Source organism: Haliotis rubra, unplaced genomic scaffold (assembly GCF_003918875.1).
Source record: "Haliotis rubra isolate DU_JTF1 unplaced genomic scaffold, ASM391887v1 Scf265, whole genome shotgun sequence".
Classification (NCBI taxonomy): domain Eukaryota; kingdom Metazoa; phylum Mollusca; class Gastropoda; order Lepetellida; family Haliotidae; genus Haliotis; species Haliotis rubra.
This window is the reverse complement of record NW_025766725.1, coordinates 266112-288161: the sequence shown is the minus strand read 5'-3', so window position 1 is coordinate 288161 and position 22050 is coordinate 266112. Positions and strand designations below refer to the sequence as shown.

The 22050-nt window shown below is 40.7% G+C and overlaps 1 protein-coding gene across 1 annotated transcript; it reads right to left on the bottom strand.

Annotated features, from left to right (window-relative positions):
• Positions 1–2280: 2280 nt before the first annotated feature.
• On the bottom strand, positions 2281–22046 carry LOC124280312 (DNA ligase 3-like). The gene is made up of 20 exons (XM_046716212.1): positions 21892–22046; positions 20134–20654; positions 18372–18494; positions 17549–17728; positions 16845–16951; positions 16226–16270; positions 15627–15713; positions 15044–15123; positions 13950–14027; positions 13392–13554; positions 12577–12732; positions 11352–11483; positions 10530–10609; positions 10150–10237; positions 9255–9332; positions 8499–8622; positions 6845–7098; positions 5222–5451; positions 3719–3788; positions 2281–2637 (listed from the first exon to the last, which is right to left on the bottom strand). Exons 2-20 carry the CDS (start codon positions 20633–20635, stop codon positions 2536–2538), a joined length of 2679 nt encoding a protein of 892 aa, XP_046572168.1. The 5' UTR covers positions 20636–20654; positions 21892–22046; the 3' UTR covers positions 2281–2535.
• Between the last annotated feature and the right edge of the window lie 4 nt (positions 22047–22050).

Below are 22050 nucleotides of genomic sequence, written 5' to 3'. Positions count from 1 at the left end.
CCCATGTGGGGAATAGAACCCGGGTCTTCGCCGTGATGAGCAAACGCTTTAACCACTAGGCTACCCCACCGCCCCTGATAGTCTACAGAAACAGTTGAATTGTACATAACTTATTAAAGCAATATACACGCGGTTTGTGACATGATTGAAGAACCACCATTCAGAGGGGCTTGGGATATTTTCAGATAATAGCATTGCAAAAAAAGACAAATAATTTGTGCAAGTTTTTACTGAAAATAAAACCGAATTTGTTGTATGCTGGAAAACTATCCAAACACATACCTAGATTTTTGTTCAATCTACAGGAGCCAAAAACAACTATCATAAAATAAAACAAAAGATATCAAATGTAATATTATTTACCTGCTTGTTGCTATTAGTGAAGGATGAGATGCCATAAAAACTGAACTTTTAAATATATTTTAAGTAACTTTTCACTATGAGAAGAAATAACATTGTGACAGACTACTTAAAACTGTTTGACATTGATCTTCTCTGCCTTCTTCACTTCAGTATGATCTGATATGATGTCTTAAAGATAATAAGTGACTGATTGCTTACACAGTTAGCCTGAACTAAAGTTGCCAAGGCTTTACTATACACAAGTATCTACATCACAACAGCTACTCCACAGAGGGTTTATTTATTTGTTGTTTAACACTTCACTCACACATATTTCAGCTACATGGTGATGGTTTGTAACTAACAGAGTCTGGACCAAACAACCCAGTACTTGATGTCATGAGCAAAGGTTTGATGGGACTGGAACGTCACAGTGGGGAAAACACTATTCCCCCTGTTGCACTCATATGTGAACAGGGGACACTTACTGAAAAGAATAGAACCCAGAACTCCTGTGTAACAACACACTATCCACTGGACTAACCTACCAGCCTCTTATGACATGAATATGTACAATTTATACATACTCAAGGAAATAATTATAACAAATCGAAGGGCTACACAACTGCATTCTATAATACATCAGTAAAAATTGTAACAACATTCTAAAATATACAATGAATCTAATGGAATTGGTTTAATTGAGTCACATGAAGTAATAACAATATTATTTGCTTTGAAACATACTTATAGTCATCATGTAGTTTGTCCACAGTAGAAATAACTTTCATTTCAAATTTTGGACTCCCTGATCCCTTATGAAGAAACTAAAGAAACGTTTCCTACAGAATCGTCCAGGACAGATATGGTGTACATGAAACTTGTATGCAAAGAACACAGAGTTTGTTGTAATGGTGGAACTCAGTAGGATGGTGGGGACAATATGGTGAAAAACAGTGGGTATCGTTATTTCTTACAGAATGTAAACAAACTGATCACTTCATATCACATTTCAAGGGATTCTGATTGTTCTTCTATGAGTGTCATGCGGGTATGATGGCAGTCACATGACAGATAACACATAATATGTCACTAAAATCATTCTTTGTATTCGTAATGATAAACCTGTTACATGAAAAGCAGGGTATATGGAAGTTAGATACAGACCATTTGGCACACCCCTTGACCTTGACCTGGAAACCTTGACCTTGGTGTACAAGCCCAATCTACCCATAAATTCATAACTAAATCAAAGTAATTCTTTGTATTCCTGATGATTACTCTGTTTTGATGATCATCAGGATATATGGGATTTATTATCTGACATAATGGGCACCCATCTCTTGACCTTGACCTTCCATGGTGCATGAGCCCACTGAGCCAATCAAATCATAATTAGATTGAAGTTGGAAGCTGATATCATGTGGGCTAAAGCTCTGTAAAATGACCCCAAGAATCAGTTTGTAAATATTTCATTGTACATAATGATAGTCATCCCTAACCGATCAGTCGTTTGTTCGGTGACACAGCCTGAATCATTTTGTTTGATATATCTAAACAAATCTCACATTCACTCAGAAACTGTGTACATTCCTTCATCATTTGAAAATCAGAATATCACATGAAATAGTTGTTCAAATGTGCCACACCAGTATGGCTTAGAAATTAAAATCAAATCTGATGAATAATTTTAATAGAAATATCCATATAAACAAATTTGACACATAATATTTGTGTTATGAGTAAAAAATACTTTTATCAAGAGTACTGTTTCGGTCATTCTGAGAATGACAAATACTGATTTATCACAGTGAAATAGGCCGCATTGTTCACACAGATATTAAACAATAAAATTCAAGGCTTCTTCAATGTTTTCAACTGTCGTGTAAAATGCAGTGAGAACATAATTTCTTTCACAACCAACAAATTAAAATGATCCAAATCTGTAATGAATTTTAATTCTTTTTGAAAGAATGTTTTGTCATGTTGTACAAACTTAAACCTTTCAATCTATTTTGGTGATTCTTAAGGGTTTTCCATTTTGTCATTGAAAAATGAAGGTACTTCAAGCCAGTATCTGATATTCTCAAATATCATAGATTTTGAGATTTATGTAGTTGCCCCAAGACAATACACATAGTTTTAGGTTCTTGGTGTATAAAATAGGATAAACAAATGTCTGAATGTCCCTGTTCAGGGCCTGTATACATCAGCTGATGCGAGCCGTTTCTTCTTGATTGACTGCCACAGCCACTCAGGGGTCACGACCTTGGCCTTGCTATTCACTGTGCCAATCTGGAAAAAACCCAACCAAACAATAGTTAGTAACATAGTTAAATTGTTTGAATGGAATTGGTGAGTGGGTGAATTTATTTGTGACGATACACATGTAGTTTTTCCTATGACAGAAAGTTTTAAGACTTTGCACGTAGTCAAAGAAGTTACACTTTTCAAAAGTTAAAGCCCCAAATTGAACAGATAATATAGTTCAGGTCTACGATTATATCCTCAATCTATGGTGTATAGAATTCTACTCATCTGACCATGTAGTGATTGACAGCACTCACTGGTACAACTCAACAAAGATTTTGTGTGAAGAGTGAGTGAGTGAGTTTAGTTTTAAGCCGCTTTTAGCAATATTCCAGCAATCTCACGGCTGAGGACACCAGAAATGGGCTTCACACATTGTACCCATGTGGGGAATTGGGCCTTCGGCGTGACGAGTGAACGCTTTAACCACTAGGCTACCCCACCGCCCCTTTTGTGAAGAAGCCAAACATTATGCAATGAATATGTTACATAATTGGAGCCGTGTTAACCTGGTGCTTAAAGTGTTCCCTAATCACATCCTAGGCCACAGTTCCCCACATGGGTACAATGTGTGACACCAACGTTTGGAGTTCCCAGCTGTGCTATTGCTGGAATAACGACTTGACCCAGTTTAGTTCCCAATTGTTAAGCAATATTCCAGCAATATTGCTGGAATATTGCAAAGAAATGCTATTGCCCATCAGTCAGGAATAGCATTAAGCGTGGGTAGCGCTTTAACCACTGGCCAAACCCACACCCTATTGCTGGAATAGCGCTAACAATCAAGGCCGATTAACCCCGGTAATAGAAGCTGCCGTCAAATCAAGACCCAGGTTCGATTCCCCACATGGGCACAATGTGTTAAGCCCATTTCTGGTGTCCCCTGCCGTGATATTGCTGGAATATTGCTAAAAGCGGCGTAAAACTAAACTCAGTCAGTCAGTCAGTATTGCTGGAATATTGCTAAAAGCAGCATTAAACAATACTCACTCACCAACTAACTATCACACTTCACAATTATTAATTGAATGAAGCATCAACATCAAGTCATGAAGCACTGACTTACCTTTCCTTTAGAAGACACAATATGTGTCGCTGATCCCTTACTGAACTCTGGCAACACGTCTCCATCAAAACTAGCAACAATTAAGGAAACAACAGAAAGACTGGTTCTGGCTAACATGATCTGAGTACTCACGGTTAATGCCACAACGGCATAAAATATCGAAGAATTGCTCTTGTGAATATTGATCCACGGTATGTATCTATCCTAAGAATTGAATTTGTAGATACTAGCTAGAATGAAAGTTGGTGCCAAGTTCAACAAAATGACCTTAAGGCTTAAGTGATAGTAGCTCCCATACTTTAATATAGGCTTACAAAAATTGTAGAGCTATGATAGCTTTATGGAATAGGATTACTTTTCAGTATGTTTGAGTAGTTCCTGTTTCACTCTTCAGACAACCATGTTGCTTTGCTGTAACAAAATCCTTCTAAGTCAGTCCTTTCATACATATGCTGGCCAGGGCCCACCTTACACAAAGCGATCTTAGTGCTACGACTATCTTAAGCCTATGTTGGAGAATGGGAGTTACAATAATCGATTTGTGGAAGTGGGTCCAGATTTACACCTCATTTGTTACTGTCGGGCACATAGATCATAGTTAATCTTATGATGATAGTGCTTTGCTTGCACGTTGCTATGTTTCTGCTATATGATGGCAGGCTGTAAATAATCCAATGATAACCAGACAATCCAGTGACATATGTTTTGAAGACACTTGTGATCCTAGCCCTTAGGTGATCCAAACTCCCATAGTTTAACATCAACTTATGACACTTGAAGCACTATGAGTGAGTGAGTGAGTTGATATTTAACGTCACATCGGCAATATCTCAGCCATATCGTGACGAAAACAACCTATACAATAAAGAGTGAAAACATTTGGAGGATTAAAAGCTGTCGACGATGGACAGTAAAAATACTAGAGAATCACAGATGTGAATATAAAACTAGCGAGCAAAGTTACAACATTCCAATTAAAGAAGACAATACAGTATAAAACATGGGCTATAGATCGCCAACAACTGAAGGTAGATCACTGAAGCACTATGATTGCATCATGGAACGGGGTCGAGTCACATGTTATAACTGTTCTAACCCAGAATCCCCACTGTGACTACCCATATGTGAGGTGACGTGAAATTGGGTTTAATGTCGTGCTTGAGAATATTCTGCTCATATGACGACGTGCATGCGTGTGTATGTGTAAGTGCGGCTGCTTGTACTAGTCCAGACTTAAGCTGGTTTTATAGTGCTAGCCCACTGAGATACCATGCTGCAGTGAAGCATGAATACCCCACTCAGACACATTATACTGGCTCCGAGCCGACCAGTCCTTGTTGTACCCATTAATGCCGAGTGCCAGGCAGGGACCAACGAGTACCATATTTTAATGTCTTTTGGTATGACGCGGTCAGGGATCGAACCCGTGACCTTCCCCTCTCCGGGCGGACGCTCTAACCACTACACCCCGGAGGCGGTCGACTACCTATATGTAAAGGATACGCTACGATATAGCGCTTGAGCTGCTTGAACTGCTCTGTGGCTTCAGGCAGGTAAATCTTGCAGCCTGTGAAGATGTCGGGTAGTTTGTTGGAGGAACTCGCTACCCCAGGAGTGAGGGGCTTGGACGGTGACTTCTGGGGGGTGCTGCCACCAGCAGTGTGATGGAAAGCTGCCTTGTGGGCGGGGCTGGTCTGGTAGCAAGTGGAACCATACTTGCATCCTGGTTTAGACTGAAATAAATAGGACATGATTAATTACTGTTGGATAAAGCTCAGAAACAACACAATAATACCTTAGCATGCTGTTTTAGACATTCTGCCTAGGACAAATACCTACAACTGGATGCTTATGATACAACAGAATTCCCATCTACTGAAGCCAGTTGCATGTAGATAATGTAATGAACATGGATACTAACAGAAATTTGACTGACTGACTGAGTTTGGTTTTACGCCGCTTTTAGGCAATATTCCAGCAACATCATGGCGGGGGACACCAGAAATGGGCTTCACTCATTGTACCCATGTGGGGATTCGAACCCGGGTCTTCGGCGTGACGAGCCAATGCTTTAACCACTAGACTACCCCACCGCCCCCAGAAATTTGAGCATAATCATACAACAGCATAAGAATTACATGATATAGAGGTGGACTTTTTTTATTTGAGGCAATATTTTCAGCCTGGTTTAAGGAGCAGCCCAAAAGTCTTTGAGGGACCCAAAAAACATTGTTATTCTGAACATCCCGTGTTATCATCTCCATCACCATAATACATTTAAGAAAACAATCCCATAATACATTTATAAACCATCACCATCATACATATATATGCCATACATATCCAGAACCCAGTGTCTGCACAAATACAGTATACAGTATCTGTTCCTTGACCAGTAGATCCGTGTAACTGAGATGTGTTAACATCAAGTCAGTGTTGATGGGTGCTGACAGTTGAGTAATGTTTTGGGACCAATTTCAGCTTATCTACACATACTACTCAAAACATTCCACTCTTTCACATTACTACAGTGATCTCATATGGCAGTAAACTGTGTCGCCCGCCCGACTGCCTGAGACGGTCTAGATTTCTGACGGATGGTCTAAATTTACAGCTAGCCAGCCCGATGATCTGGTACATTTTTTAGATGTTCTATACATCTGAGTAAATTCACCATACTTGTTCTGGTTAAATCCATTTTTGGCTGGTAACATTTTGAAGTTACCAGCCCTGATGTCTGGCTGGGAAATTGACTTATTTCATACACTGCAGTAAATATCAAAGAACAGGGTGTTGAGTAACTTCTCTTTTGTTTTGTAGCTGTTTTTAGCAGTATTCCAGTGTAATTAAGGACAAAATCCTGAAGTAGTTCACCACTTTGGTGAAACCTATGGGAATGTTTGTAGTGCTGATAAACCTAGAAATATAATTGAGGCGAATCAAGATTTGAGCTCACAATCACACGTTTCTGGTTTGTTCAAGGGACACAACTCTGTACAGCAAAATAGCAGCACCACAGATAACTGGGACACCCTTCCTCCCTCACTAAAATGGAGTGAGGAGCAATCATATCAGCCTAAAATCCTCTGTGTGTTAATATTATTACTGAATTAATGGTCTAGTCACCTTCTTGGTGGGTGTGGTCAGCCCCTCATCCTCTGCCTGTCTCTTGACCGGTGTCTTCTTCACGGGGATGTCAACATCCATGCTGTCACTGTCGCCTCCGCTGCTGTGCTTGGCAGCATTACCATTACTTTCATCATTTCCTGTCTTCTTGGGGACGACAATGTCAGTCTTCTCCTTGGATTCTTTGTATAAGACCTGGGTAAGAAACATACAGTATTGTAATAAGAGAAAGCTTAGGGCTAGCTTCACCCTGTCTGTCCATCAAGTCATGAGTGAGTGTGTTTATGAATGAATGGTCAGATAATGTGTGTTTTCTGTAACCTTTTTGTGTTTTGTGAAACATCAATGACAGCCTTCTTGAAATATCTGAACAGCAAGTGAGATGATGAGTGAGTGAGGTCAGGGCTCCAGATAAGGGCCGTATCGGTGTATGTACGGATATAAAATATGCACGATACGGAAGGAAATAATTTAGATGGTGTACGGTCTTAGAATCATTTACAGACGTATTTATCTGAAAAAGTTTTGTTTAATTGTTTATTGACCTGTTTACACAAGCGTAGCAATGTTGTGGTGCATATATGAAAGGAAACACAAGACTACTGATAATCCATTAAATTCCATTCAGTACTCTAAATGTTCTCAATTTTCCCAGTACTCCTATATTGAAAAAACAAGGGGTACGTACTCCTGATGTTGAAAACTTATCTGGAGCCCTGGAGGTAGTTCATCAATGACTGTGTGACTGAAGTCTTACATTACTTTCAGAAACATTCCTGTATCATAGCATCATGAGCGATCAGATTCTTGCTGCTCATTGCAGTATTTATGCATTATCATGACAAAATATCGATATCATAGCAAAAGGTTTCAGACATTGTACTGAACCATTTGCTACCTTACACCACATGAGAGGGAGGGAGGGGGAGGGAGGGAGGGAGGGAGGGAGGGAGGGAGGGAGGGGGAGGGAGGGGAGGGAGGGAGGGAGGGAGGGAGGGAGGGAGGGAGGGAGGGGGAGGAGGGAGGGAGGGAGGAGGGAGGGAGGGGGAGGGAGGGAGGGAGGGAGGGGGAGGGGGGGAGGGGGAGGGGGGGAGGGAGGAGGGAGGAGGGAGGGAGGGAGGGAGGAGGGAGGGCACCCTGTGACATAGTCATATCATTTGCCAGTCTGCTCTTAAGATGACCTTTGTTTGGTATCTTACCCCTCATTCTGCAATAATCAAGTTATATCATCATGATCATGGCATACTAAAAATATTTCCGTGTCAGACAAGCCAGTGACATGAGCAATGATTTCATGACATACTGCTTTCGGGCCCTGTTACACAAGGCCATTGTAACATAATAACAGTTGCAGTCTAGGTTAAAACATGCCAGTTATGATCACCTTGGTGCAACAATAGCTTTGTAGAGTGAGTGAGTAAGCATGGTTTTACACCGCTTTTAGCAATATTCCAGCAATATCACGGTATGTGTGTGTGTGTGCGTGCGTGTGTAAAGACACCAGAAATGGGCTTCACACAATGTAGCCATATGGGGAATTGAACTCAGGTCTTTGGCATGACGACTTAACGCTTTAACCACAAGGCTACCACACCACCCCCAACCTTGTACAACAACCCATGCAGCACTGCCACAAGGTAACACCTCTACGTACCCTTGTTTCCTGTGCCAAAGTACGCTCCAAGGACTACGAGGTCGGCGGAGTCGGCCATACTGCCCTGATGAAGGTAGTCCTTCTTCACCTTCAACCAGTGCCGCTTCCCCGGCTCATAGTGACTCTGGAAACACATGCATACAGTTCCATATTTTATGTTTCTCCTTGTATGAAGACAGGTGTCAACTTGGAAAGCATCCAAAAATAATATTCAGTCCCTCTTCAGTCCAAACTTTTCATATTATTTTTGTAAGTTAAGACTGATTACAAGCATTCTAAAGACAACAACTCAAGACAAAACTTGCAACACAAGATATGAGTTGTGAGTTTACGTATTCCTGATGCTACATATGATAACCTCTCTGTTCCCCTGAAAGTGGGCAAGTGAGTGAGTTGGGTTTTATGTCGCTTTTTTAGCATTATTCCTGCAATATCATAGCGGGGGACACCGGAAATGTGTTTCACACATTGAAGCCATGTGGGGAGTTGAACCTTGATCTTCGCTTTTAACCACTAGGCTACCCACCGCCCCTTCCCCCAAGAGTGAGTGAGTGAGTTGGGTTTTATGCTGCCACTAGAAACAAATGTGTGTGTGTTTGAATCCCACAAAACAAAAATATTGTTCAAAGTCAGAAATCTAATACAACATGGAGGACTGTATGCTGCCCAATAGGGGAGACAACTCTATTTTTCTAAAATGCCACTTGTGTAATCAACATTCATTCACAGCATGTAAACATGGTAAAAATGTCTCACATTGACATCCTTCAGCACAAGTCCTTCCAGGCCTTCTCGGAACACCTTGTCCATCATGGACTGGAGGTCACTTGGTTTCTGCAAACATGTGTAGGGTACAGTTCATATCTCTTTCATTCCGGTGTCAAATCATATACTGACTGACTGAGTTTGGTTTTACGCCGCTTTTAGCAATATTCCAGCAACATCACGGCGGGGGACACCAGAAATGGGCTTCACACATTGTACCCATGTGGGGATTCAAACCCAGGTCTTCAGCATGACGAGCCAACGCTTTAACCACTAGGCTATCCCACCACCCCTTAAAATCATATAATATTACAAGTAGGGACATAGTAAATAGATCAAATGATGATGATGATGATTGGGTAACACACAGCTAATGCTGTTACACCTAATGCTACACTACTTCTGCTGCTACTACTAAAGCTACTGATTATACAAATACCGCATCTCACAGTGAGTGAGTGAGTGAGTTTAGTTTTACACCGCACTCAGCAATATTCCAGCTATATGGCGGCGGTCTGTAAATAATCGAGTCTGGACCAGACAATCCAGTGATCAACAGCATGAGCATCGATCTGCGCATTTGGGAACCGATGACATGTGTCAACCAAGTCACCGAGCCTGACCACCCGATCCCGTTAGTCGCCTCTTATGACAAGCATAGTCACCTTTTGCGGCAAGCATGGGTTGCTGAAGACCTATTCTACCCCGGATCTTCACGGGTCACCGCATCTCATGTTACTACTCTGCCACTACTACTACTACTACTGACTGACTGACTGACTGAGTTTAGTTTTACGCCGCTTTTAGCAATATTCCAGCAATATCACGGCGGGGGACACCAGAAATGGGCTTACTACTACTACTACTACTACCTACTACTACTTACCATAATGTGTTCATACTCTGAGAACATGATTCTGTTGGGTATTTCCTGCATATTATCTTGCAGTATTGACCTCCTTTTCTTGATGGGTCTGGAATCATATTTACAGTAACTGTGAGTCAGTACAAAGTTTGATGAGTGAGTGACTGAGTGAGCGAGTTTAGTTTTACGCTTCACACATTGTACCCATGTGGGGAATCGAACCCGGGTTTTGGGCGTGACGAGAGAACCCTTTAACCACAAGTGAACGCTACCCCACCGCCCCCAAAGCTTGATGAATATTAAAATCATATCACAGTGTATCACTTTGGTGAAGGCCATAAATATTGTGATAGTTCTCACAAACCAAGAATCAGCACAGGGAAACTATTCCTAGGGCTTACCTGTCCATTAAGTTTTCTCCATTGATGTGGAGACAGTCGAACACAAACAGACACACTTTGGCTTCCGAGAAGGCAGCTTTCTGAAACAAAGACATACACATATATTCCATTGATGAGGTGACTGTATCACGTCTGTTGAAAATGACCGACAATGCAGTGGTTTTGTGAGTCCTTTGTGAAATATTCCGGAACATTTTCTGATGTTCTTCCATCTTTGTTATGGCATTATATGTCCAATGCAAATCACAGATAGCCAAAAGATGTTGGGTGAACACCAAGAAATAAGTAACTATTCAAACATGGTGGACATGTAAGATGTAACACGAGAAAGGGGGAGCATTTCCCAAAAGTGTATTAACTTGATAACTTGAACACACAGCCAGGATAGTTGATTTAGGATAACGATCATGTCTATCAACCAATCTGAAACCCTATTGAAATGTTGAAACACACCCATTTCCCCATCTTTGTCTTCTCCCCTCTCCTGTCTTTCTCTACCTATTTCCACACTTTCACTTCCAGTACTTATATCCTATATTTGCTCTAATATATCCCATTATAATAATATGTAAAGAAAATGTTGTACATTTTCGAGGATGTTACTTTCACATCTGTGGATAATATTTTCATCTGTATGTGAAATGGATATATTTGGATTCACATAGTAGTGTAATGTAACACCCGCTTTATATATGTACATATGCATCACAAGTGTAACATCTGTCTCTAATAAAAAACAAAAAATAAATAGAGATAAATGTTGAAACTACAGAATCTCAATAGTCATTCACTACACTCTTAGATTACTTGTATGAAGGTCACCTTATGCACGCCAAGTGTTCCGAATGGCAGGGGTTTGCCTGTCTTGGTGTCGACAAGGAGCACTTCAGCATCTAGGATAAGGTCGTCGCCTGACGGGAACGCCTTGGGGATAAACTCCTTGAAGTGAGCTACCTGAAGATTAGAAGAGGGATAAGTGAATTCTCAAGTCTTTGATGCTGGACATTGGTATTTCAACAACAGCTGTATCAAAACATCTGCGAACAGAGCTCATGTTAGACTGCAGCATTCAACAATTTAGAGTTCGGAAATGATTGTAAAACTAAAACTTGAACATCAGAACTTATCAATCACTGAAATTGATCAGTCATTATGCTAATTTGTTAAATAATAATAAAGATTCTTAAGCACGCTTCAACCTTTTCACTATTTTCTCAAGGTTCAAGACAATAGGTAGTCAATAAAACTTCTGAGAGTCAGAGAAACAAACCTATCTAGTTATACCATGGTATATCCACAATGTGGGAGAAAAGCACAAAGTTATTAAGCATTTTCTGCCATGGGGCGAACTCCAAGGTTTCAAACCTGTGATCCCGGGTTTCATTCGTAACTACTCGCCTCTTTCCGTAACCTACAAGAAGACTCGTACCCCTATCATACACCATTACTGCCAAGAATCGTGGCAAACCAATCAAATCGTGCGTAGTAAAACGCATTTCGAAGCATGAAAATGGCGGCACCGTTGAAGTTTGAAACTTCGCTAAACTATGCAAAGCACAATTTAAACAGAAACTTTGAGCTAAAGGATCAGAAACTTTAAGCACTGAAACATATTTACAAAGGAAATGACTATTGCTCTTTTGCCCACGGGATATAGGATATTCTAGGAGCCATGTTTGGAAATTCAGAGTTATCTTTCCTTGGTAATAGTACTAGACTATTTTCATCTCTATGCCCGTTTGTGCTTAGACAGGGCCCAGTCGTAAACATGGCCACGAGAGGGGTACGAGACGTCATCCGGCTTGCCGGAATGACACGAGTAGTTACGAATGCCCAGGTTTCTGACATGTCCAAGGGATGCAACTCTGCACAGCAACTTGTGGTGCCACAGACCACTGGACAACCCATGGCCCCAACGACCAATGAAATAAGGTTTACTCTAATTCTCTGCGCTTCTCTTGAAACATGAATTCTCAAGCTGTCAAACTTCACCTACTCTCTCTTTTCTGACAAACCTTACAAAGACCCCAGTTGTTCACATTATCACCTTGTGAGGCAGGACGGGTTTCAGACTGCGGCTAAAGTAGCGGAACTCATCGGCCTTCTTGTGGACCTGCACCCTCTCTCCGTCATACTTGATCTCGGCGTAGAATCCATTGGGACACTTCTTCATGGCCTGCTCCACCGACCTGCAAGCCTCAGCCTGGACAGACAGTGCTTGGTGAATAAATAAACTGCAAGTGATTCTGTGGCATTTCAGTGGAAAAATGACAAAAAGAAGCCCTGAAGCTTTGACCACTAAAAGCTGTTATTTTATGACTGGTTGATAATAGAATGGTAGTGAATCAAGTATTCATTCTTGTATTTAATGAGTGAATATTATGTTATCCCTTTTCAGCTATATTCCAGCAATATCACGCCAGCGGACACCAGAAATGGGCTTCTTATGTTGCAGAAATAAGGGGAATCGAACCCAGGCCTTCAGCGTAACGAGTGAATGCTTTAACCACTAGGCTACCCTACTGCCCCATGTTCTTGTAATGAACCAGCCATTGATGGACAAAATACCGATCAATATGAGATGTATGGGAGACTGACCTGGGATAAAAACAATATTCCCCAACACATTAAGTACAGAGATAAATGAGTAAGTGAGTGAGTGAGTGAGTATGGCTTTACATCGCTTTTAGCATCATTCCAGCAATATCACGGCAGGGGACACCAGAAATGGGCTTCACACATTGTACCCACATGGGGAATTGAACCCGGGCCTTTGGCGTGATGAGCGAATGCTTTAACCACTAGGCTACCCCACCGCCCAGGTACAGAGACTAACCAACTCGGGATGAACAAGGTACTGACCAGCATGGGAAGTACAGGAGTCATGAGTGAGGCTCGGACACTCAACTTCTTCTTCATGCCTGGCTTGCTTTCCTCTGCATTAGCTTGGACCCTGTCCACCACATCCTTCAGGTTTCTCGAAGCCTGGAATGCTTCATATGCATTTGGGTCAAGGCCATCTAATCTGAGATCAAAGATGAAGATGTTGTTGTTTATACAGAATAGCAAAGAATGACGTACCAACTACAGATATGTACATGAGGTTTCTGTATTGACGTTTGATTTTAAACCGAAAACTTTTTACAATTCTGTGAATTTATACAATTATGGATTGGGTTATTTTTACAAAGTTCTCCCCCCCCGTTCTTCATGTTCCATTATGCTTGACAACGGTACAAGAATCTGTATCGAAACGTTGCACTCACGAATAAAAAGAAGTTGTTATCCATAAAGTTTGTTCTATATTCTCAATGACAGTTTAAGCAGAGAACCTAATACTGATGACTACCACGGCTAAACATATTATACATAATGAAGACCATACATGATAAAAGATTACATACTGAAGTTCAAACCTACATATGTTTTGCCCCTGAGTTTATGCGAAGGTCGTGTTTGATGAGACGAATCACCATTTTCAAATCATTTCCAGTACATCTGAAACAAACAAGCCCATAACATGATCCAAATTGAATGGAAGAAGTGAATGTATGATTACCTACAGTTGCCCCAACAATGGTTCAGCTGCATCAGGGCGGTCTGTACATGCTTCGGATATTTGTGTGTGTACCTCATAGACAATTACGAGATATATTTAAGACAATGATCTACTGTAATCGTAGTAATTTTCACGTTGGATTAATTTTCGCGTTTTTAGCGCAAAATGATTGAGCGTCAATAATCACATCAAGCGAAATATTCATGGTCAAGTCATGACAAATACTCAAGTAGAGACAAGATTACTTTATGATTTCTATGTTTAATTATCGTAAGTACTATAGTATACACTCTTCCTTAATTCGTTGTCAGTTGATCTCGCATATGGGACAGGTGTTGTCATGTTGACACAAGTATAATCCCACCTCTCTCTCTGATTGTTTTAGTAAACACGATTCAATTATGGCGGCTAGCTTTGATCATTGCATGTCTATCGGTTGTGATACCATCACTCAGGTGTTTGAAATGTGCGGAAAAAAACAATTGCGCTAACAGGTCTTTTGTGCACTTTCCGCGAAAATTGCACCCTGTGAATATATATACGATTACAGTACATGTATTTAAAATATCTTGATATTTAAGAACCTCAAGCTCATTAAGACCAGATCTACTTTGGGAACTTTCAGATACAGATACTGGATTCGTAACACTTCATTCACTCATACCAATAATTTATTAGCCTTGGCACTGACTGGCTGATTGAAAGATTTCCCTGAACAAACCTTCTCGGTAATGTTCCCGGATCCTCATGAAGAGAGGTATGATATCGGAATATAAGATCTGAATATAGTGAGATTGTAAGAACATCCACATTGATCAACACAAGAAGTGTCACAAGACAATCTGCCTAGTCACATACTTAAACACCAGATCCTGATTTCTGCACACATTTATTACAAGACTCGGATTGGGACGTCTGCCCTGACATGGCTCGGATGCAGTACATCTCTAATCACCTTTTAGTAATTTTTGTCAACAGTCTGAGCTGTTCGTCCTCCTTGGTGAGTTTAGCCAGAGATATGAGGAGGCCATCCACCTGAAACACAACACGTCTGATGCATGTCACGAACAAACAACTCCCGCCATCCTCAACTGTCAAAGATATCACATCTCCGTTCTACTATGATCCCACTGCCACCATAACTATGTCAGGAGTCATCTCCTCGACTCTACACAGAATTACTCTTGCTCATTAGTCAGGGTTTGATTTCCCATTGACAATAGTCCCCTGGTTCACGTAGCAATCACCTTGTGCAGCCAAAGTTTACACTTTAAAATATTTCAACAACAGGCTAATAACTATCAGCTAATTTTGCAATTTGTTCAGTTGAAGAAGCTAATAATATTTTGTTTTGCTGAAGAAAACTACTCACAAGAAACAAACATAATCAAGAACCAAGATTGTGACCATGATCATACTGTTCTGGCATGCTACAGGGATGCAACTCTGTATCCAATGTTGGCGCCTAGTGACCCTGAGAAACCAGTACCTATCATTATCTATATCAGAAACAGATGACCTTAGTCTCTTTCACTCACCTCTTGTAAGGACAGGACACTCTTCTTCAAGGGTTCCACGTTTTTGTTAGTCTCAAAAAACACCCTGACAGTCTCTGCTACATCCCCCTGTGGAGACACACATATTATTATACACATATTCTGTCTCTCACACACACACACACACACACACACACACACACACACACACACACACACACACACACACACACACACACACACAGAGGTCACAATAACACAATGTACACCTTTATGGATAACGTAGTCTGTATCTCTTCATTTGGCAATGTTTCAGCACAGCAGAAACTAGCACATTTATTCTACCCTTTTGGTCCATCACTGAACAAACTGAAACAAGAACCTTCTTGCATCTCCCCCCTTTAAGTGAACATGCTGACACTAAAACACATACCTGGTCCAGATCTCCCCCCTTTAAGTGAACCTGCTGACACTAAAACACATACCTGGTCCAGATCTCCCCCCTTTAAGTGAACATGCTGACACTAAAACACATACCTGGTCCAGATCTTCCCCCTTTAAGTGAACCTGCTGACACTAAAACACAGACCTGGTCCAGATCTCCCCCCTTTAAGTGAACATGCTGACACTAAAACACATACCTGGTCCAGATCTTCTACCATTGCTTTTAAACTTGTACCAAATATCTGCAGACAAAATTCATTTTTCATCAACCTCACATTCAACATTATCTTCGCCAGCAAGGTATAAGTTGGTGTAACTGTACGTACATGCCTTCAGCATATTTAGCATCAAACAACCGGGGAAACAAACACTGAGTTGAATTTCAGCTCATATGATAAACGTTTTCACACTGTATCATTTCCATGACTAATCATGAACTGACTGACTGAGTTTAGTTTTACGCCGCTTTTAGCAATATTCCAGCAATATCACGGCGGGGGACACCAGAAATGGGCTTCACACATTGTGCCCATGTGGGGATTCGAACCTGGGTCTTCGGCGTGACGAGCCAACGCTTTAACCATTAGGCTACCCCACCGCCCGACTAATCATGAAACTAAACCTGATCTTTAAACTACAGGAGATGGATTACGGCTGAATATACTGGGCTGAAGAGTGGGGAAACAAAATTACCAAGGGACATAACTCTTGCTGAGTTGCTGGAATTCAAACAAATGAACTGAAATCTAAACAGTCATCCAGTATATCAACTCTGCTGCATTGAAACTTTCCCTCCTCCCAAAACTAGATACCAACCTGACTGAATAGCTTGACAAGTTGTTTGTTGTTGAGGTTATACACGGTCTTCACAACACCAGGCAACAACAACTTCATCAACAGATAGACATCACCCTTGTAGCCAGCTGCAAGTGTCAGACATTGTGGTGGAATGACGTCACATAGGAAACATTAGTTATATGCAGCCATAGTAACATGCATTATTATGACTGGTACTGTGAGGTAGTGTGTTGAAAATGGTGGGAGACAGGAAATAGGACGATCGAATTACAGTGAGTGAGTTTAGTTTTATGCCGCACTCAGCAATATTCCAGCTATATGGCGGCGGTCTGTAAATAATCGAGTCTGGACCAGACAATCCAGTGATCAACAGCATGAGCACCGATCTGCGCAATTTGGAACCGATGACATGTGTCAACCAAGTCAGCGAGCCTGACCACCCGATCCCGTTAGTTGCCTCTTACGACAAGCATGGGTTACTGAAGATCAATATTCTAACCCGGACCTTCACATTACAATGATCATAACATTTATTACGAGTGTGAAACTGACTGGACACTGGCAGTACCACTATCATATCATTTTCATCACAGTGTTGAACATGGGTAGTTTTAGAAATTTTGACTAAGTTTACTTGAGACTTGCAATATACAACCATATTAAAGCAGAGACAACATTATTAGGCATTGCACGTGCTGAGGATTTGTTCCTCATCAACTTACTGCCACTGTTCCCCTTCCTGAGATAGTTGGACACGAGAGCAGTCTTGCCGGTGTAGCTGTTTTCTTCGGCTATATCGGCACAGAGCCGACGGAACTGCCTGAAGGAATTGTCCCTCTCTGTATCGGCATCCGCAAACTTGGGTGGTGCATGACCATTAGCATCAGAGTTTGTTGAAGTACCTGTAACCATGGCAACAGTGTACAGGTGGAAGCAGGTGCTGGTTTGTTTAGACAAATCTTCACCCATCAAAACATATAATATTTAGACAGAGTTATCTCCTTTAATGACAAGGCCTATCTTATCGCCAAGGAAGTCAGTAAACCTGAGGTGAGATTAATTTTAATCCCATAAAGGGATTAATCTAGGATTCAAATCCAGTTCTCTCTATATGCAGTTTGGGAATATCTGTTACTTAATTAAAACCGGTTATTTCTAAAAGCATTTGATTTTCATAATTACCAAGGGATTTCAAAGTACTATTATATCATTTCATCTTCACTGGCCCTGTTTTCACAGAAAAACAAGTTGTCTTGACATAGCCATGATATTAGTTATAAACACTAACATCAGTTGGGGAATCAATCCACTTTGGAATTTGTACCAGCGTTTACAAATTACAACAGACCTATCGGCTTTTGAGCAGGTCAAGAGAAAACCATGCCACGCCATATATGTAATTGTTTGATCAGAATAACCATGTTGAAGAGTAAATATAAAAGAAGGTATTATTCATAAAGCTGAATGCTTGGACACAGATGAATGTCTACCTGCATCAAATCAGGTCCAGATAAAACCAAGACATGACATTGATGAATGACTCACCTGCACCGAAGCTGTCATCCTCCTCCTTCTTTACCTTCGGTGGGGAGAATGGCAGTTTGCTCTGTGCAACAGCCTTCTTTGGGGTCTTGCCTTTACCCTTTGCATTTGACTTGGCCAGGAAATCTGAAACAGGAAGTTCCCATTTGCCATCAGTCACGTGATGACAGGGTCTTACGCAATGGCATTATAATGCTGAAACATGTTTAGCACGTGCAAATGTACCAAATCTTTTACAAGAAATAGAAAGGTCTGTAATTGATGTAATTATTAAATGTTACAGTACAATTTTCTATAACAGATCCCTCATATTTCAAGTAAGGACCCTTGAAATGAGTAACTGGGGAAGTTTGCAGGTTAAGATAGAACCATGTGGATTGTATTATGGTAGTTATTCCATATGTTTACATAGCTTGTTATGAAGACAAGACACTTTCAAAGTTCTTTGTTTTGCTTTTTGTATACCGCTCCATTCAGCAATATTCCAGCTACCAGTATATCATGTACATGGCAGTGGCCTGTAAATAAGTGAGTCTGAACCGGATAGTCCTGAGAATGATAATATTTGCAATGATCTACCCTTGTAATAGAAAGACATTCTAGGGTACTATCGAAAAGGTCACAAATTCTGACCACCTGATCAATTTTGGTTGCAGATTGTTGTTCGGGACCAATGCTACCTTGAATCCCCAGAGATGAGTCATTCACAGCAGCCAGGAGTACCAGTCAGTGACAGAACCCTTTACATGTTCTTAGGTTAACGGGAGAAGGAATCATACACTCATGTTTTTACTTGTATTGGTGTGATGATAATGACAGGGATTACTTATAATGAAATGATTATAGGTACCATAAGCACATTAGGTTAATAATAATAATAATAATGAAAATATTTATAACGTGCCTTTTCCAGGCTAGAAATCCTGCTCAAAGCGCACAATCTGATCATTATTACCCCGGATAACCCAAGCTGCCTGTTAGGCTTAGAAGGATAATAGTCTCACGGCTTATTTCACTGGGTACCCATTTCCTGCTGGGTGAACAGAGGCAATTGTGAACAAACTCACTTGCCTAAGGTGAGACCACATGTATCACATGTGCTTTGTTGTGGGGCAGGACTGAAGTCCTAGAAACTCAACTTGGTCACCCATCCAAGGGCTGTCCGAGCCCAACTTTGCTTAACTTCAACTGATTTGTGACCTGAGCTCTGTGCACAGGACCACGTGCCACCAGGTTAACACTTGGCATCCCACTATGGTCAAACCTATGAACATGAATATGCTGCTCATAAACCACTACAGATTCAAACAGGCAACCACACAACTTTGCATGGGCATTTGCAGTGCTTTAGATGAGAGCAGTGTTCACGAATGGTGTTTCAAAGTAACAGGACATTGGGTCCTGTAAGTTTCAGATGTCTGTCTGACCCACTGAAAATTCACAGGACCCATAGAATAAAATTAAACACACATTTCAGATTTAACATTTCTTATAATTGGCATTGAAATTATTAACACACATAAGATTTATAAACAGCAAACAAGTGTCACATGTCACATATAGCAACTTCTGTCAAAGTCATTGTGAAATATACAGTCAAGACACTGGGGCTGGCGGGTTGTAGACTTCTATCGGACCGTTGGCGAATCTGCCGGATTTGTCAGAGGGTCAGACGCTATTCGTAAACACTGTGAGAGGGAAAACCATGACACATAATGAGTATTACATCTCAAAGATTGTACAGTGGATCTGCAGCAGCCCTCACCATCGATGAGTTTCTGCATGACATCCTTGTCCTCCTGTTGTAGGTCATCAAACCCCTCCACATCATCAGGGTCCTCGATCTTCTTCGTCGTTGCTCTGGCTCGGACAAATGTTTCAAATATGCAGGCAGGATGGTGCCACTGTTTCATGTCACCCCCTTCATCACTAAATGGGTTGGAAACCACTTTTCCAACTCTTAATGCTCCCTTTTCAATTTTCTGTTTGCATTTTTTACAGCTGGATGTACCCATTTTTGCATAGCCAACAATGTATCTGTTTTCAGACATTATGAAGTCAGAACAGAAATATCTATATTGATTTGAAATGAAACTGTAACAGTTTAGGTGAGGGTTACTAAATGATGTACTTTTGCTAAGGAATGTATAATTGAAAACAGGTGTCCGAACACAGAATGAGGCCAAGTGACATGGATGTGTTCTACAATGAAGGTTGCTGCAAATGGCTCTGATTATGAAACTGATCTGACGAGGACTTCTGATCATTCACTCTTTCTTTCTCTCTCTGAAATATATGAATATAAAGAACATAAAATATGAACAAGAAAACAGTATCTATTTAGTCATGGTAAAATCAAACTAAAAGGACATAGTTGTTATAGATTTGATTGTTGATTAATGTTGAATATGTTCAGCTATATAACGGCCTGAACATAAGTCTAGTGACTGACACCATGAGCATCAATCATGAGTGAGTGTGTTTAGTTTTACGCCGCACTCAGCAATATTCCAGCTATATGGCGGCGGTCTGTAAATAATCGAGTCTGGACCAGACAATCCAGTGATCAACAGCATGAGCATCAATCTGCGCAATTGGGAACCAATGACTAGTGTCTACCAAGTCAGCGAGCCTGACCACCCGATCCCGTTAGTCGCCTCATATGACAAGCATGGGTTACTGAAGGCCAATATTCTAACCCGGACCTTCACGGGTTGCATCAATCATGAAATTGGAATATGATATCAAACTGATCCCATTGTTCATCTCTTACAACAAACATGCATTGCTGAAGAACAAGTTGTGAAAGGTACCACAGGTAATAATATTAACATACTCACTTTCATGGTACTTTTCTGTACTAAAAAATGTACCCCAGCACAATGCATGAAAATTTAGTTCTTATCAGACATACATTGTCTAAACTTTGGTTAACCAACTCAATGCAATTTGGATATATATGTCCCTACCCAAAAAACATTTGCTGTGCCAGAGGGTGAAGTCCCGTTAGATATTTTTGTTAAATTTAGACAACTTTTTTTGTAAACCAACTTGACAAAAATATCAAACTTGTGAACGTACGATCCCATGATGGATGCACTTACGTTAATATTGGTTTGTACCACATCAGATTATTAGAATTTTAAAAAAAAGACTAACAATTGCATAGATCAGAGACCATATAATATTATTATCGGATATATGGTGTCTGCATAGACTTTATAGTATCATCATTTACCTTCTTATACTTCTTTCTAATTATATCAATGTGATGTCATACTAAGAAATTTAAACATAGTTAACCTCTTATCTAAGACATGACCTACAAAACCAAAATTAAAGCATTTTTTTCTGAACGGCTAGTACACTTATTGCACCAAAAGTGGGAGAAGTTGCACAATCGACACCGGCGCCGGCCATGAAGCCACTATGATCACACTTATCGAATAACAAACTCAGCTCGTTCGTGTTTATGCATGTCATGTGTATCTTGCACGAAACAAGAAATTAACAAATAACATACATGGATCTAAGAGATATTCTGACAGTGTGGTCAGCCGGCATCGTACACGGTGTCACAAAGACATAGAATGAAGATGTTTTGTTTCTTCCTCACCGGAAGACGCTTATAAATACTGGCACCGCTTATACTTTGCGCGACATCGTGGAGACAGGAACCCAG

Coding starts and splice junctions, on each gene's coding strand:
- LOC124280312 (XM_046716212.1), bottom strand. CDS start 20,635: ATGATCAGAAGTCCTCGTCAGATCAGTTTCATAATCAGAGCCATTTGC. Junction 15,124..15,626: donor GTGTCCTGTCCTTACAAGAG/GTGAGTGAAAGA, acceptor GTTGTGTTTCAG/GTGGATGGCCTCCTCATATC. Junction 2,638..3,718: donor TTGTGTCTTCTAAAGGAAAG/GTAAGTCAGTGC, acceptor GGTTTTTTCCAG/ATTGGCACAGTGAATAGCAA.